Below are 16,218 nucleotides of genomic sequence, written 5' to 3'. Positions count from 1 at the left end.
CCAACTCAAAAAATGTAGTAGGGGTATTATATAAGAACTTATCATAAACGTAGTTAGCTACTATTTTAATTTTTAATTTGAGACTGGAACAAGCTTCGAGTTTTATTTAAGAAAAAGGGGCCATAATGTTAAAATATTGGTTCTGTGGGCAAGATATGTATGAACGTTGCTAGCTTTGTTAGAAATATTTGCTTATTACTCAACAAATTATCAAAGTTAGAAACACAATTTATTAACAAAGCAACTGAATTAAGAAAAAAATGGAAGGAGTTTCACCGTTACATCGATCTTTGATCTTTTGAACAAATTTCAACCTATTAATGAGATATATAAGTAACCTTTGGGCTATGCTTCTCTCACCCCGATTCATAAAAGAGAAGAAAAAATGGGAAGAGCTTTTCAAGTTGTTCTTTTTCTAGCATTGTTTGTGTTTTTATCTCCTTCTGTTTATTCTTTACCGTTGTCAACAAAAGGAAGGTGGATCGTTGATTCGACAACAGGGCGTCGAGTGAAGCTTGTGTGCGTGAATTGGCCTTCCCACACACAGAGCATGCTAATAGAAGGTCTCAACCACAGGCCATTAAAAGAGCTGGCAGATGAGGCAATCAAGTTGAGGTTTAATTGTGTACGACTCACGTATGCAACTCAAATGTTCACTCGTTATGCAAATAGGACAGTTGAAGAGAATTTTGACCTCCTCGATTTAGAGCAAGCAAAAGCCGGATTGGCTCAATATAATCCTTTTGTGTTGAACAAGACTATTGCTGAAGCCTATGAAGCTGTTGTTGATGTGCTTGGAGAGAGTGGTTTAATGGTGATTGCCGACAACCATATGAGTCAGCCAAGATGGTGTTGCTCTCTTGACGATGGCAATGGATTTTTTGGAGACCGCTATTTTGACCCTCAAGAATGGCTACAAGGTCTTAGCTTAGTTGCTCAACGCTTTTCCAAGAAATCAACGGTACGTACAAATTAAGGAAAATTCTCACACTCTTGAAACTAAATTCTCACATTCTTTTGTTATGACATTTAGGTGGTTGGAATGAGCCTACGAAACGAGATACGAGGAACCAATGAAAATGCAAATGATTGGAACAATTATGTTACTCAAGGAGTAACAACAATCCACAACATTAACCCAAATGTTTTGGTGATTGTTTCGGGCCTAAATTTTGATAATGATCTTCGATGCTTAAAAGAGAAGCCCTTGAATGTAAGCACCTTAGACAACAAGTTGGTTTTTGAGGTGCACTTGTATTCGTTCAGTGGAGATCAAGAGAGTAAATTTATAAACCAGCCACTAAATAATATTTGTGCAAATATTATCGATGGCTTTGTAGACCATGCTGAATTTGTTAGAGAAGGACCAAACCCATTTCCTTTGTTTGTCAGCGAATATGGGTACGATCAGAGAGAGGTTAACGATGCAGAAAATCGGTTCATGAGTTGCTTCACAGCTCATCTTGCACAAGAAGATTTAGATTGGGCATTATGGACTTGGCAAGGTAGCTATTATTACAGGGAAGGTCAAGCAGGGCCGGCAGAAACTTTTGGAGTTCTCGACTCCAATTGGACTCAAATTAAAAATCCTAACTTTGTCCAGAAGTTTCAACTATTGCAGACTATGTTGCAAGGTAAGTATAAATATATTAACGATTTTGAATATATGGATCTATAACAAGTGTATAAGACATTTTTTTACGGTGCACAGATCCAAATTCCAATGCATCGTTCTCGTATGTTATATATCATCCACAAAGTGGCCAATGCATCCAAGTCTCAAATGACAACAAAGATATTTTCATGGGTAATTGCTCCATCTCAAGTCGATGGACTCATGACAATGATAGCACTCCAATTAGGATGTCAAGCACTGGTTTATGCTTAAAGACAAGCAGAGAAGGCCTTATGCCATCTCTCTCAACGGATTGCTTCGGCCCTCAGAGTTCTTGGAGAGCCATTTCAAACACTAAGCTTCATTTGGCCACCGTAACTCAAGATGGGAAGAGTCTTTGCTTGCAGGTTGAAAGCTCTAATTCTTCAAATATTGTGACAAACTCATGTATTTGCACTGATGGTGCTCCAAATTGCCTCCAAGACACCCAAAGTCAATGGTTTGAACTCGTTGAAACCAACACGTTGTGAGTTGCTTATGTATTGGGAAGAATAAATATATGACATGTCCGACTTTGAATTGGCCCCTATTTTATCTCTAATTCTATTCATGCTCGTGCTTGACTATAACCGATTTTATTTATCGTACAAACATATATGAAAAATAATACCAACAATAATGATCGTATAAAAGATTGGACATATAATAAATAATAGAAAAATAATTATTGACCATTTAACTGCGAATTTAAGCATAAAATCGACAACCCTAATATGACTCCGGCATTTTCAAAACTTTCATGCCAACCCTAAATTCAAATTCCAACAACTACTAGTATATTGGACCAAATTCTAAATTTCTATTTTAAACTAATTAATAGACTAAGCAACATTTGTTGGAACAAGTTTGAACCATTGGGGTTGAGGATCATCGGTGCAACTTCCCTCGTCTCTAAAGCAAATGCATTTCTTCACAACAACTATAGTATCAGATTCCTTCTCCAAACAAAAATTGTCTTCGCCAATTTTGTTGGCCAATTGGAGATTTGCTTTCGAAGCCACCGTCCAATTGCTTCCATCGCCAGAGCATTCGTCGGATACCACCGGTGCTTTTCCATCTCTGACGGATTTCAAACCCTGCCCGTTTGACAACAACTTCATCGGGACTTCCATCTCCACTATGGTTCCATTGCTTCGGAGTGGCACAATCGCCGAGTTCAACTCCTCCTTTGTCCTCGGATTTGACACATTGCCCTGATACGGGATGCAGCATTATGTATGATATTGGTGCTTTAGAATTTGGATCCGCAAGAAAAGAGCTTTAGTTTCAAATTCTAACTAAAGAAATATATAAAGGTTTGATTTGTTATAATGCACGGTTAGATTGAGAAGCAACAAATTAACCTTGATTCACTCTCTTGATAAGTGGAAGCATTTGTTTAAGTGACGGGGGTACTATCTTTAGTCCAAGAGTGGTCCATAACACCAAAACTTTCACTCAGGATCTTCATTACATCGTCTGTACATATAACTTCCTTGGAACGCCCACAAGCCCCAATCAATATCCTTCCCGGCAATTCGAGCCAAAAAGCAGCTCATGAACCGATTCTCAGCCTCGTTGCCCCCCGAACAAAGAAAAATAGATTAAAGAAATTAGAGAGAGTGAGTTTGCCATTGTGGGAAGGTAGAAGTGACAAGTACTGGTTTTGACGTAACAAAGCCAAAAACATAAACAATTGAAGTTTGAGGTGATAATATTATTGAAAAGTGAACTTGGCTTTTATAGCCTTACAAATAACCCTACATAGAAACGTTTCTATCCACAAATCTTCGAAATGGAAACAAATCTGGTAAACAAATCTGATAAATATTTAAACTAAATTCCTAAAAATACTCTTAACTCTTTTTCATCTAATCAAATTCTTCTCACCATTTCTCCCGTGAACTTATTCTTCTTTGTCAAGAATTAGTTCAAGTCAGAAAAACTCTGCACGCTAAGTTCTTCACGCAACTTCCGAAATGCTTTCTTATGTGTTTGGAACGTCCGTGTAGAACTGAATTTTTGGATAGCTTAATAGTTGAAGTATTACACACATTAGCTTTGTTCCTTCTATTTGAGAGTGACCAATCTCTTTGAGTATATCCTCCTCATCCAAACATCTTGACATGCACAAGAACTAGCAGCAACGAACTCAGCTTCTCTGGTTCATAAGTGACTATAGGCTGCTTACGAGAAAACCAAGCTACTGCTCCTCCACTAATCACAAGCACATGGCCTGAAGTACTCTTGCTTTCTTCCATGTCTCCGGCACAGTCACTACCAGTCGATCCAGTCAAATCACCGACTCCTCCTTTTTTATAAAATACACCATAATCTACCGTACCTTTCAAGTACCTTAAAACAGTTTTACCTGCTGCAAAATGTTGTTGTGTTGGACATGCCATAAAACGACTAATCAAACTTACAGCAAGCATGAGATCAAGACGAGTAGTTGTGAGATACATCAGACTTCCCACTATTTGTTTATACAAAGTTACATATACTTTTGCACCATTTTCATCTTTGCCAATTTTCTTTCCTGGAACAGTGGGATTACAAACAGAATTGTAATTCTCTATGCCAAGTCGATTTAAAACTTCAACAGCCTACTTTCTTTGACATGTGAAAATACCATCTAATCTTTGTATTACCTCTATTCCAAGAAAAAATTTCATCTGACCTAAGTCAGTCATATCAAACTCTTTCTTCAAGGAACGTTTAAACTCGTCCAATAGTTCTTCATCTGGTCTCCAGTAAATAAAAAATCATCAACGTAAATGCTTACGATAAGAATTTTACCTCCCTTCCTCTTGATGAAGAGTGTTTGCTCACTGGAACTGCTTTTGAATCCTTCCTTGATGAAGTAGGATTCTATTCGACCAAACCAGGTTCTAGGTGCTTGTTTTAATCCGTAGAGAGCCTTTTGGAGTTTGTACACCATCTCCTCACTTCCCTTTTTCTCATAGCCTTCACCGGAATCTGTTAACCATACAGGTGGATGTCGATTTCTCCCCTCCCTTACTGTCAAATCTGGTGCGACGGTTACTGGAAAAATTGTTTTCAGCAACTTGTTCAATTGTTTCAGCAACCGATTCAGTCGTTTCTTCCGTGATTTTTCTTTCTCCGTTTTCAGCAACTGGTTCAATTGTTTCAGCAACCGGTTCAGTCGTTTCCTCTGTTATTCCTCCTCCTTCCGCTGTGTTCTTATCTATTTCAATGTTTTCCCCCAGTCTAATTTTTCCGTTGCTCTCCATTTACCCATTTTTTGAAATGGAGTTCCGATGTTGCTTGCCTTTCATACATGCCTCACAGGTGGGGTTTGGAGCCCCAATTTGCGGAAGGCCTTTCACCTTGTTTTTGTGTTTCAAGGTGCACAAGCCTTTGTAGCCGAGATGACCATATCGATGGTGCCAAAGTGTTGACTGGTCCGTATTTGAAACTTGGAGGCATCTTTCTTCATTTGTTGTGGTAGATGGTTCAGCACCCAAAATAAACTGCCGATTTGCGATCATAATTGACTCTGCTATTTTTCCTTTTTGTGGATGATAAATGCTACATACACCATCTTCAAACAGCACTGCTACTCCTTTTTTCTTGTAGTTGTCCAACGCTCAAGAGATTATTTTTTAGTTCAGGTACCCAATACACATTACTAATAGTGCAACGAACCCCATGCAAAGTTAATTTCACTGCACCCTTTCCCATAACTTTCCTACCTGTATTATTTCCAAGTTTTTCAATGTGGGAAAATGTCTTGTCTAAGCTGGAAAACATACCTTCACTTGCACACATATGGTTTGAGCAACCCGAATCTAAGAACCAAGCATCACTCCTTTTTGCTTCATGTCTTAACATATGAGCCATTAACAGCATTTCATCCTCTTCTTCCAGCTCTGCATAATTCAATTCCTTATTCATCTTTGAACATTCATAATTAAAATGAGCTAAGTCATGACACCTATAACATTCAACCATTGCTTTGTTGAAAGTTGATCTTCCTCTTCCGCGTCCTCTGCCCCTGTAAGTTCCTCTTCCTCCATTACTTATTTTCGTTCGTCCTTCGACTTTCAGAACTTGCTCCTCTCCATTAATGCTGGATCTGTTAGTTTATTCAATCTTGTATTAACCGTAATTCATTCGTATTTGTTGTTTGTATTTTAAATTATGTCAGTTTTAGTATTTGTGGATAAGATCAAGGGAAGTTATTAGCAGTTATTAATGTGTGGCTGAGATTGTAAGAAGTTAGTTTTTCTTTCTGTCTATATATGTACTGTGTAACAAGTTGAATAAAATAAGTAACTTGGTTTTGTTTATTTTCTAAGTATTGTCTCTCTTAGAGAATAACGTTATTGTGCAAAAATCACTTCCTCGTATGTGTGTTTTCTGTCATTTGGTATCAGAGCACTGGTTACATGCCAAAGATCATGCCGAGAAATAATAACAACAATGGAGAGAGAGGAGAGTCGTCGAAGTCTGCAACAAAGGAAGGTCTGGTATCACTCCAATGCCCGACGTTATCGAGAACCAACTACTCAGCATGGGCTATGAAGATGAAGGTCTATTTGCGTGCTCAAGGGGTGTGGGACGCAATCCAATCAACTGAGTCTCTGGATAGTCTTGATGAAAGGAAGGATCAAATGGCCTTAGCAGCTATCTATCAAGCAATCCCTGAGGAGATGTTGTTTCCGTTAGCAGAGAAAGAGACAGCAAAAGAAGCATGGCAGACGTTAAAAACTATTCATGTGGGTGCTGAACGTGTAAAGGAGGCAAAGATCCAAACTCTGAAGATTGAGTTCGAAGTTATGAATATGAAGGAGTCCGAGACTATAGATGATTATGCAGCAAGATTGACATGAGTTGTTAATAAAATACGTACTTTTGGAGACAACTTCGAAGAGGCATGCTTGGTGAAAAAATTTCTCCGCTCAGTACCTTCTAAGTTTCTTCATATCGCATCGGCAATAGAGCAATTTGTCGATTTAAATGTGATGACCATGGAGGAAGTCATCGGCCGTCTTAAAGCATACGAGGAACGGATCGGTGGCAACAAAGAGAATGCTGAGCATGTCTTATTTACAAAAGGAGAATGGAAAGCAAAAGAATCGAAAGGCAAAGGTGAAAGTTCAACTTTCAAGAAAAAACGTAGCGACAATGGAGGCCATAGCCGAGGGCGAGGTCGCAGTGGTCGCTGGAGAGGGAGAGGTCATGGACGTGGAAACGACTCGTTACATCAAGAGAAGAAGAGTGACAAGAGCAAGGTAAAATGCTACAATTGTCAAGGCCTAGGCCACTATGCCTCAGAATGTCGGAAGGTGAAATGTTATAATTGTCAAAAGATTGGCCATTATGCATCCCACTGTAGATCGAAGAAAAGGGAGGATCAGGCGCACTTGACTGAGATGCAAGGTGATGAGGATGAGCCAGTCTTACTTATAGCACAGGTTTGTGAAGTCCGAACTCTCGGTTCACCAGAGTTGACGGAGATGGCTCTTTATGAAGAGAAGGTTGTCCCGGAAGAAATTGACAAGAAAAACAACACTTGGTTCCTAGATACGGGAGCCAGCAATCATATGACTGGTTGTCGAAGTTGGTTCTCGGAATTGAACGAGTCAGTGACCGGCACGGTGAAGTTCGGAGACCGATCACTTGTAGAGATAAAAGGACGTGGAGACGTGATGCTGCAATGTGAAAATGGAGATCACTGTATCCTTTCCGATGTATAATTCATTCCTAAACTTAAAAGTAACATTATAAGTTTAGGACAATTGGATGAACAGGGCTGTAAAGTTGAGATCGAACATGGTTTACTTGTCATTTTCGCAAAGGCAAAGGAGTTCTTGGCAAAAGTGAAGCGGTCACGAAATAGGCTATATACAATTAGCCTAAAAACAACGAAACCAACATGTCTACTTGGTAAGTTGTCTGAAGATTCTTGGTTGTGGCATGCTAGATATGGGCATTTGAATTTTGAGGCTTTAGGAAACCTGTCTACGAAACAAATGGTGAAAGGAATTCCGCACGTTGAAAGGATCGAACAAGTTTGTGATAGTTGTGTAATCACTAAACAACGAAGAACACCATTCCCACAACAAGCGAATTTTCGAGCCGTTAGTGTTCTACAATTGGTGCATGGCGATTTGTGTGGTCCAATTACTCCAACAACTCATGGAGGTAATAAATTCTTTTTGCTGTTGGTAGATGATTTTAGTAGATATATGTGGATTGAATTGCTCAAAAATAAATCTGATGCATTCTTGGGATCCAAACGTGTTTAAAATAAAATTGAAGCTGAATCCGGAAAGAAATTGCAAGCGCTTAGAACTGATAGAGGTGGAGAATTTACAAGTATTGAGTTCAAAGAATATTGTGAGAGCAGTGGGATTAAAAGATATTTAACAGAACCCTATTCTCCGCAACAAAATGGTGTGGTTGAACGACGAAACCAAACGGTTATTGCAATGGTGCGAAGCATGTTGAAGTGCAAAAATTTGCCGATGCATTTCTGGGCAGAGGCAGTGAAGACAGCTGTCTAAATCCTCAATAGATCCCCAACGAAGAGTGTAATTGAAGCAACTCCTCATGAGAAATGGAGAGGAAGAAAGCCTAATGTAGAGCATTTTAGAGTGTTCAAAAGCCTGGCGTATGGAAGAAATACAACACCAAATTTAACCAAATTACAAGACCGAAGTGTGCCAATGATTTTCGTGGGATATGAAGCAGGTTCAAAAGCTTATCGTTTGTATGATCCTAAAGCGAAAAGACTTCATATCAGCCGAGACGTCAAGTTTCTAGAAGAAGAAGAATATAAATGGGATGTGCAACAATTGGAAGAAAATAAGAAGGAAGGTGGTAAATTCGCTGTTCATTATGATCCTCAGGTCTATGTGAAGGACGAGGACATTTTAGAAGAGCGGGGAGAATCATCAGGGACTCTATTGGGAGACGATTCATCACCAGCAAATGATTTATCAATAGGAGACGATTCATACGTCTCATCTAGTCCAAGAAAATTTCGATCGTTAAGAGAAATTTACTCTGATTCTATTGAGTTGAATGAAGAAGCTGGGATGTGTTTTCTTTCACTTGAGGAGCCAAATTCATATATGGAAGCAAGAGATAATGAAAAATGGCAGCAAGCAATGCTAGAAGATTTGTCTGTTATTGAAAAAAATGGCACGTGAGAGTTCGCAAAACTACCAAAGGGACATCGAGCAATCGGGTTGAAATGGGTATATAAGTTGAATAGAAATTCGAATGGGGAGATCGTGAGGTATAAAGCCCGTTTAGTCGCAAAGGGTTTTGTCGAGAAATATGGAGTGGATTTTGATGAGGTATTTGCACCTGTTGCAAGGCTTGAAACAGTGCGAGTCTTGATTGCTATAGCAGCGCAGGAGAGTTGGGAGATTCATCATATGGATGTCAAGTCAGCGTTTCTTAATGGTGAGTTGAAGGAAGAGGTTTATGTAGAACTACCAGAAGAATTTGCTGTGGAAGGTCGAGAAGGGAATGTTTTACGACTTAGGAAAGCATTGTATGGCTTACGTCAAGCACCTCGTGCCTGGAATGCAAAACTGGATAATTTCTTAAAGTCTCTTGGATTTCAAAAGTGTCCTTTAGAGCATGCTGTGTATACACGTTGGAAAGAAAATAAAATTCAGATAGTTGGAGTTTATGTTGATGATTTAATTATTGTCGGGTCGAGCAAGGATGATATTTTGAGCTTCAACCAACAAATGAAGAAGTTGTTTGAAATGAGTGATTTAGGATTCCTGCCTTATTATTTGGGAATAGAAGTTAAACAAGACTTCGATGGAATCAGGTAATCTCAGTCGAGTTATGCGGCAAAGCTTTTGGCAAAACTTGGAATGATGGATTGTAATCCGTGTCATGTTTTCCTATGGAGCCGAGAACAAAGCTAAGCAAAGCGAGTAATTGTCGATCTGTGGATTCCACTCTTTACAAGAGTATTATCGGAAGTCTTCGTTATTTAGTGAACACACGACCTGACTTATCATATTCCGTTGGAGTTATGAGTCGTTATATGGAAGCTCCGACCATGGTTCATATGGAAGCTGTGAAGCAAATACTCAGGTACGTGAAAGGAACCATTGATATTGGATGTCATTATGTTAAGGCAAAGCAAGTAGAAAATCGATTAATCGGATATAGTGATAGTGATCTTGCTGGAGATATAGATGATCGAAAGAGCACTACGGGGACATTGTTTTTCTTATATGGCAATCCAATCACATGGACTTCAAAGAAACAAAAGATGGTGGCACTTTCATCCTTTGAAGCGGAGTATATTGCGGCGACGTCAGCTGCTTGTCAAGGAATGTGGTTAGGACGTTTACTGAAGGAATTGCATGGGAAGGAAGTAAATCCAGTTCGTTTAAATATCGATAACAAGTCTGCTATAGCATTAGCGAAAAAACCAGTTCATCATGATCGCAGCAAACATATAGACATGAGGTTCCATTTCATTCGTGAATGTGTGCAAAAAGGAGATTGAAGTGGATCATGTAAAAACTGAGGATTAATTGGCTGATATACTTACGAAGCCAATAGGACGACAAAAATTTGTGGAGCTTCGAGAAAGAATTGGTTTGAAGAATGTAAGAATGTGAAGATCGAAATACAAGATTAAGGGGATGATTTGTTAGTTTATTTAATCTTGTATTAACCGTAATTCATTTGTATTTGCTTTTTGTATTTTAAATTATGTCAGTTTTAGTATTTGTGGATAAGATCAAGGGAAGTTATTAGCAGTTATTAATGTGTGGCTAAGATTGTAAGAAGTTAGTTTTTCTCTCTGTCTGTATATATACTGTGTAACAAGTTGAATAAAATAAGTAAGTTGGTTTTGTTTATTTTCTAAGTATTGTCTCTCTTAGAGAATTACGTTATTGTGCAAAACTCACTTCCTCGTACGTGTGTTTTCTGTCAGGATCTTCGCAATTTTTGTTCATGCACCACCAATGAACTTTGTAATTCATCAATGGACATGTTATCAGTATCTTTGGATTCCTCCATGGATACTACAACATACTTAAATTTTTCAGTCAGGGTACGCATAATTTTTTCTACAATTTTCTTGTCTGGCATATCTTCTCCACTGCTTCTCATCTTGTTGGAGGTTATCATCACTCTTAAAAAATAATCTTTGATGCTTTTATCATTCTTCATCTCTAGGATCTCAAATTCTCTCCTTAATGCATTAAGAAGAGATATCTTCACTTTTTGGTTTCCACAAAATTTTCGTTTCATTGAGTCCCAAACAATCTTGGCTGTGCGACGATCCAAGATTTGCTCAAAGACAGCTCGATAAATTGCCTGGAAGAGGTAATGCTTTACTTGGTGATCTTTGAGTCTAGCATCATCAAGGTGGCCCTTTTGTGCCTCAGTCAACATTGTTCCTTCCTCTTGACCTGAGAAACCAATCTCCGCCACACTCCATAGACCTTTTGCTCTGAGCAAATATTCCATCAGCTCACTCCATCACTAAAATGATCAAAGTGACCATCGAAGTGAGGGATCTTCGTTAAAACTTTGTCTTCACTCATACTCTCTCTATTTGATCACTAAAAAATTGGGGCTATGATACCAATTGCTAGGTTTTGACACAACTAAGCCAGAAACATAAACAATTGAAGCTGGAAGTGATAATATTATTGAATATTGAACTTGGCTTTCGTAGTCTCACAAATAACCCTAAATAGAAACTAACCACAAATCTTGGAAACAAAAATCTTGTAAACAAATTTGGTAAACAAATCAAATATTTAAACTAACCCCATAAAAATACTCTAACTCTTCTTTGATCTAATCAAATTCTTCGAACATGAAGTGGTACGAAGGTTGTGTTTATAGGGAGTAGAAAGAGAGGGGCGAAGGGTTGTTTTAAGAGTATTGTTTGGTATTTAGTTTAATTATTTGTCATATAGTTAATATTTCTATTGTTATTTGTAAAGTTGTAAAAGCCAGGTTGAGTATTCAATAATATCATAACTTGACACTACGATTGTTTAGGTTTTCCTGAGTTATTACTAAGTCAAAATCTAACGCTTAATTGGGTTTTCATCTAATTTTCTTAATAATCATTTAAAACTCACCGTTCTTCCTTCTCAGACGGTGGCATACTCGTTGTGGCTAGTGTCTTCGTGCGGAATCCTAATGTCGCATCGTTCAAATACTCAAAAGCCACGATGGTGATTTACTACCACGGCGAGGTGATCGGAGAAGGGGAGACGCCGGCGGATTGACGAAGGCAAAGGACACGATGACGATGAGTGTGACGGTGGAGACCGAGGCGGAGGAAATGGATGAGGGTCTGAGTTTGATGGAGGATTTGAAGTCGGGAGGTTTGAATATCAGTAGCCACACGGAAATGCCAGGAAGGGTCAAAATAATTGGATTCATCAAGAAAAGGTTTGAGGTTAAAATGAACTACTCATCTACTTTCAATACTAAAACCCAAATGACTCAAAGGGAAGATTGTGACAAGCATGTACAAAATTTCTGATTAATGAAGAATTATGGGAGGAATTTGAAACCAAATGGCTACTAAGTTTGTAGTGTTTAATTACTAGGAGTATTAAAAATTTTAATTATGGTACGTAGGTTGTTTATACATTTTTTGGATTATATCACTTTTTACTTTGCTTATGTAACTATATTTGTACGTTGGATCAAGAGTGAATTTGTTTGACCATGAGTGAGTGTGACTCCCAAACCTTTGTAACGACTCATGTCTAGGATTTGACATGGTCAGGTTACCTACTCTTTGTTTCTAAGAGTGAAAGCTATTCTCGCGAACTAACTCGAGTTCTTCCGGCATGTCTTTTCCATATTCACATGCATCCTAGAAAAATTCTCCACAGGTTACGTGCATCATAGAATTGCTCCATGCAAAACATACCTAACCATGAAGTTCTTATAATTGAGCTATCGAAAAGGAAAATGAACCTTATTGGTATATGGAGTGACTATCCATGTTCTAAAGTATTTCTTGGCTATCATATCCTCAGGATACCTCTCGTTTGGAAGTGGTTTGGGTTCAGTCATGTACCCCTCATTTGCTCGGGTGTCACATACCTACCAACTTTCACATTAGTTCGTTTTGAAACCACATCATACTGGGAGAGATACTGCCCTAATACAATTTGTAACGGCTCATGTCCAAGATTTAGAGCCATTAGGTATCGAATCTGCATTACAAATCTTGATCTATCCTAGACATGACGCGTTACAATTTTGGTCGACCCTAAAAGCTTGATCAAACATTTTAGAATGATCCACTAATCCAAAACCAGTTCGGTGTAATGGCTCGTCCCTTCAAAAGTTGGCCTGAGTTTAATGACGTGACTTTTTAACCCGCCATCAAGAAAAAAGAAAGAGAATTTGTTTGAAAAAAAAAGGTCAGATGGGCAATTTATTTTTTTATCAGTGGGGACATAAAATTATAGACCTCATTTTTTCTCCTTCCACACAATCAAATTCAAAAGGTGACATTTTCCAAGCGTGGGCATGGAGGCTCATAATATAAGTTCTTACCAAACTACACATCGAATAGCAAAACTACACGTCGAATTGTTTACGGTCAAAAAGACAAAGCAATCTGAATTTATTTATTGTATGCTTTGGACCTTCTAAATATGCGACATAAAAATTCAATGTTCAGAATATTCTACTTTCTCTCCTAGAATATATATATATATATATATATATATATATATATATATATATATATATATATATAAATATATATATATATAAATTAATAAATGCATAGTATTGTATGAAAAGTGTATAAATAAAATATTTTCAATAATTTGATTACATTTTTTAAAATTAGATAATTAAGATGTTAACTATTCTATTTTTATTAAAATAATTTTATGTATTTGTGAATTATTAGGTGGAAAAATGTCCCCAACTCAAAAAATGTAGTAGGGGTATTATATAAGAACTTATCATAAACGTAGTTAGCTACTATTTTAATTTTTAATTTGAGACTGGAACAAGCTTCGAGTTTTATTTAAGAAAAAGGGGCCATAATGTTAAAATATTGGTTCTGTGGGCAAGATATGTATGAACGTTGCTAGCTTTGTTAGAAATATTTGCTTATTACTCAACAAATTATCAAAGTTAGAAACACAATTTATTAACAAAGCAACTGAATTAAGAAAAAAATGGAAGGAGTTTCACCGTTACATCGATCTTTGATCTTTTGAACAAATTTCAACCTATTAATGAGATATATAAGTAACCTTTGGGCTATGCTTCTCTCACCCCGATTCATAAAAGAGAAGAAAAAATGGGAAGAGCTTTTCAAGTTGTTCTTTTTCTAGCATTGTTTGTGTTTTTATCTCCTTCTGTTTATTCTTTACCGTTGTCAACAAAAGGAAGGTGGATCGTTGATTCGACAACAGGGCGTCGAGTGAAGCTTGTGTGCGTGAATTGGCCTTCCCACACACAGAGCATGCTAATAGAAGGTCTCAACCACAGGCCATTAAAAGAGCTGGCAGATGAGGCAATCAAGTTGAGGTTTAATTGTGTACGACTCACGTATGCAACTCAAATGTTCACTCGTTATGCAAATAGGACAGTTGAAGAGAATTTTGACCTCCTCGATTTAGAGCAAGCAAAAGCCGGATTGGCTCAATATAATCCTTTTGTGTTGAACAAGACTATTGCTGAAGCCTATGAAGCTGTTGTTGATGTGCTTGGAGAGAGTGGTTTAATGGTGATTGCCGACAACCATATGAGTCAGCCAAGATGGTGTTGCTCTCTTGACGATGGCAATGGATTTTTTGGAGACCGCTATTTTGACCCTCAAGAATGGCTACAAGGTCTTAGCTTAGTTGCTCAACGCTTTTCCAAGAAATCAACGGTACGTACAAATTAAGGAAAATTCTCACACTCTTGAAACTAAATTCTCACATTCTTTTGTTATGACATTTAGGTGGTTGGAATGAGCCTACGAAACGAGATACGAGGAACCAATGAAAATGCAAATGATTGGAACAATTATGTTACTCAAGGAGTAACAACAATCCACAACATTAACCCAAATGTTTTGGTGATTGTTTCGGGCCTAAATTTTGATAATGATCTTCGATGCTTAAAAGAGAAGCCCTTGAATGTAAGCACCTTAGACAACAAGTTGGTTTTTGAGGTGCACTTGTATTCGTTCAGTGGAGATCAAGAGAGTAAATTTATAAACCAGCCACTAAATAATATTTGTGCAAATATTATCGATGGCTTTGTAGACCATGCTGAATTTGTTAGAGAAGGACCAAACCCATTTCCTTTGTTTGTCAGCGAATATGGGTACGATCAGAGAGAGGTTAACGATGCAGAAAATCGGTTCATGAGTTGCTTCACAGCTCATCTTGCACAAGAAGATTTAGATTGGGCATTATGGACTTGGCAAGGTAGCTATTATTACAGGGAAGGTCAAGCAGGGCCGGCAGAAACTTTTGGAGTTCTCGACTCCAATTGGACTCAAATTAAAAATCCTAACTTTGTCCAGAAGTTTCAACTATTGCAGACTATGTTGCAAGGTAAGTATAAATATATTAACGATTTTGAATATATGGATCTATAACAAGTGTATAAGACATTTTTTTACGGTGCACAGATCCAAATTCCAATGCATCGTTCTCGTATGTTATATATCATCCACAAAGTGGCCAATGCATCCAAGTCTCAAATGACAACAAAGATATTTTCATGGGTAATTGCTCCATCTCAAGTCGATGGACTCATGACAATGATAGCACTCCAATTAGGATGTCAAGCACTGGTTTATGCTTAAAGACAAGCAGAGAAGGCCTTATGCCATCTCTCTCAACGGATTGCTTCGGCCCTCAGAGTTCTTGGAGAGCCATTTCAAACACTAAGCTTCATTTGGCCACCGTAACTCAAGATGGGAAGAGTCTTTGCTTGCAGGTTGAAAGCTCTAATTCTTCAAATATTGTGACAAACTCATGTATTTGCACTGATGGTGCTCCAAATTGCCTCCAAGACACCCAAAGTCAATGGTTTGAACTCGTTGAAACCAACACGTTGTGAGTTGCTTATGTATTGGGAAGAATAAATATATGACATGTCCGACTTTGAATTGGCCCCTATTTTATCTCTAATTCTATTCATGCTCGTGCTTGACTATAACCGATTTTATTTATCGTACAAACATATATGAAAAATAATACCAACAATAATGATCGTATAAAAGATTGGACATATAATAAATAATAGAAAAATAATTATTGACCATTTAACTGCGAATTTAAGCATAAAATCGACAACCCTAATATGACTCCGGCATTTTCAAAACTTTCATGCCAACCCTAAATTCAAATTCCAACAACTACTAGTATATTGGACCAAATTCTAAATTTCTATTTTAAACTAATTAATAGACTAAGCAACATTTGTTGGAACAAGTTTGAACCATTGGGGTTGAGGATCATCGGTGCAACTTCCCTCGTCTCTAAAGCAAATGCATTTCTTCACAACAACTATAGTATCAGATTCCTTCTCCAAACAAAAATTGTCTT

At 37.7% G+C, this 16,218-nt stretch overlaps 3 protein-coding genes and 1 pseudogene across 3 annotated transcripts; 3 read left to right on the top strand and 1 right to left on the bottom strand.

Annotated features, from left to right (window-relative positions):
• Window positions 1-385: 385 nt before the first annotated feature.
• On the top strand, window positions 386-2,145 carry LOC147792401 (glycosyl hydrolase 5 family protein-like). The gene is made up of 3 exons (XM_087124576.1): window positions 386-961; window positions 1,034-1,634; window positions 1,712-2,145. Exons 1-3 carry the CDS (start codon window positions 386-388, stop codon window positions 2,143-2,145), a joined length of 1,611 nt encoding a protein of 536 aa, XP_086980702.1.
• Window positions 2,146-9,551: 7,406 nt separating this feature from the next.
• Window positions 9,552-10,166, top strand: LOC147792400 (secreted RxLR effector protein 161 pseudogene; annotated as a pseudogene).
• A 431-nt stretch (window positions 10,167-10,597) lies between these two features.
• LOC147792399 (uncharacterized) lies at window positions 10,598-11,140 on the bottom strand. The gene has a single exon (XM_087124470.1). The coding sequence runs from the start codon at window positions 11,138-11,140 to the stop codon at window positions 10,598-10,600; it is 543 nt and encodes a 180-aa protein (XP_086980596.1).
• A 2,830-nt stretch (window positions 11,141-13,970) lies between these two features.
• LOC147792398 (glycosyl hydrolase 5 family protein-like) lies at window positions 13,971-15,730 on the top strand. Its single transcript, XM_087124577.1, has 3 exons — window positions 13,971-14,546; window positions 14,619-15,219; window positions 15,297-15,730. Exons 1-3 carry the CDS (start codon window positions 13,971-13,973, stop codon window positions 15,728-15,730), a joined length of 1,611 nt encoding a protein of 536 aa, XP_086980703.1.
• The last annotated feature ends 488 nt before the right edge of the window (window positions 15,731-16,218 follow it).

This window comes from Cucurbita pepo, chromosome 6 (assembly GCF_057944985.1).
Source record: "Cucurbita pepo subsp. pepo isolate OVF chromosome 6, ASM5794498v1, whole genome shotgun sequence".
NCBI lineage: Eukaryota > Viridiplantae > Streptophyta > Magnoliopsida > Cucurbitales > Cucurbitaceae > Cucurbita > Cucurbita pepo.
Note: the sequence above shows the minus strand (reverse complement) of the source record. Positions and strands in the feature narration are given on the sequence as shown.

Bases quoted from the DNA above. Each gene is read 5' to 3' on its own strand.
- LOC147792401 (XM_087124576.1), top strand. From the start codon at position 386: ATGGGAAGAGCTTTTCAAGTTGTTCTTTTTCTAGCATTGTTTGTGTTT. The intron at 962-1,033 runs GTACGTACAAAT...TATGACATTTAG, and splicing joins GCTTTTCCAAGAAATCAACG to GTGGTTGGAATGAGCCTACG. The intron at 1,635-1,711 runs GTAAGTATAAAT...TACGGTGCACAG, and splicing joins ATTGCAGACTATGTTGCAAG to ATCCAAATTCCAATGCATCG.
- LOC147792399 (XM_087124470.1), bottom strand. From the start codon at position 11,140: ATGGAATATTTGCTCAGAGCAAAAGGTCTATGGAGTGTGGCGGAGATT.
- LOC147792398 (XM_087124577.1), top strand. From the start codon at position 13,971: ATGGGAAGAGCTTTTCAAGTTGTTCTTTTTCTAGCATTGTTTGTGTTT. The intron at 14,547-14,618 runs GTACGTACAAAT...TATGACATTTAG, and splicing joins GCTTTTCCAAGAAATCAACG to GTGGTTGGAATGAGCCTACG. The intron at 15,220-15,296 runs GTAAGTATAAAT...TACGGTGCACAG, and splicing joins ATTGCAGACTATGTTGCAAG to ATCCAAATTCCAATGCATCG.